This window comes from Crocuta crocuta, unplaced genomic scaffold (assembly GCF_008692635.1).
Source record: "Crocuta crocuta isolate KB4526 unplaced genomic scaffold, BGI_CrCroc_1.0 scaffold163, whole genome shotgun sequence".
NCBI lineage: Eukaryota > Metazoa > Chordata > Mammalia > Carnivora > Hyaenidae > Crocuta > Crocuta crocuta.
Window position 1 is genome coordinate 2,383,580 of NW_027529533.1, and position 1,584 is coordinate 2,385,163.

Consider the following 1,584-nt stretch of genomic DNA (forward strand, 5'->3'; position numbering starts at 1 on the left):
AGGGTCAGAGAGAGAGGGAGATACAGACTCCGAAACAGGCTCCAGGCTCCGGGCTGGCAGTCAGCACAGAGCCCGACGCGGGGCTCGAACCCACGAACCGCGAGATCATGACCCAAGCAAAAGTCGGATGCTTAACCGACTAAGCCACCCAGGCGCCCCTATCCCATCTTTTTTTTGACAGTCATCTCAAAAGTGGTCAGGTCAGCTATGGCCAGGCAAGAAGCTAAAATCTATTACCAGAGTCATACAGTCAGTCATCAAACACACAGGTGTAGTGGACCAGATTTCAAGCAAATGAGGGCGGGGAGATAAATGTTAATAACAAAAGGCACTGAAAGAGTCTATTTTGGTAGGACTGTCTCAGAGCCACCCCAGCAAACGAAATAAGCCAATTCTGGGATGCGGAGTGTGACTGGGAAGCTCTAACAGCAAAACAGCAGGAGAACTAGAGAACAGAGTTTAAACACGAGACACCTGGTATCAAGAAGCCAGTGGTAACAAGAAATGCAACTGGCTCTAAACTGGTCCTATTCACATTGTTTATAAATAGGGGCTCAGGGGGTTGAGCTGAACTTGGTAGGTAGAATTGTTGCTGTTGATTTTTCTTGTTTCCTGGTGGAGCCTTTAACGTTAACTTTCTTACTAGGGGTTTCCTCTGAAAAACGTCAACCCTTTCTCAGCTGAAAGCAGAACTGCCCTGAAATGTTCAAACAACAGGGCGACGGGCATGGGCACAGGTGTAGCTAGGACTCCCGAACCGGCGGGAAGGTTGAGTAAGGCCATCCCTGCGGTCTTCGAGAATTCCAGGGAGTCTTCCTACACGCCGATTCCCACACAAGCGAGCAAAGGTATCCGTGGGCCGAAGCAGCCCAGCTCCACAGGATAAAGTGCTCTAAGCGGGCCGAGAAATGGTAAGAGTGACATCACACGACGTCACCTCTTACCCCCACCCCCTAGCCTTTTAAAATAAAACACGTCTTGTAGTCTTGCGCCGCCCAACGTGCCCTCCCCCAAACAACGCTCCAACGTCCACAGCGCCCGGGGCCGCCGCGGGCCCCGTAAGCAGAGGGCTGGCGTGACAGCAGCCCGGGAGCGCCGGCGCGGGTCGGGGCACCGGTGAGGAGGCGCCCGCTCGCAAGAAAATGCACCGACGGGCACAGCCGCGACGCGGGGTGGGGGCGGGCCCCCGCCCGCCGACCCGGACTCTGGAACCGGCGCGGCCGGCCGCCCACTGACCTTGTAGCCGCCCCAGACGAACATGTGGCGCCCGTCGCCGACGGCTACGTGGCCGCTGCGCTCGGCGGGGCAGGCGAGCTCCATGGACTCATAGCTCTCGTAGGCTGGCCCTGGCAAGTCGTCCGCTCGCATATCCTCGTTGCCATCAGCCATCTTGAGGCTGCACTTTTGTTCACCAACAATCCCCACAGCCGCGCGGGGAAAGCAGACAAAGGAAAAGGAAGAAATGGCACGGCAGCGAGGGGCGAGCAGAAGGCGGCGGCGAAAGGGACGGGGTTAAGGCCGTCCGCTGGCCGCCCGCGCCCTCTCAGCCCTCCACAGCAAGGACAGCCTCTCCGCTGTCAGTGC

At 57.6% G+C, this 1,584-nt stretch overlaps 1 protein-coding gene across 1 annotated transcript in view; it reads right to left on the bottom strand.

The window, feature by feature from the left end:
- Positions 1 to 1,578, bottom strand: part of KLHDC2 (kelch domain containing 2) — a 12,480-nt gene extending 10,902 nt beyond the window's left edge. Inside the window, exon 1 of the mRNA XM_077761271.1 lies at positions 1,237 to 1,578. Within this exon, the coding sequence (XP_077617397.1) occupies positions 1,237 to 1,389 (153 nt within the window). The 5' untranslated portion in view covers positions 1,390 to 1,578. The remainder of the gene's footprint in view (positions 1 to 1,236) is intronic.
- Positions 1,579 to 1,584: the final 6 nt, after the last annotated feature.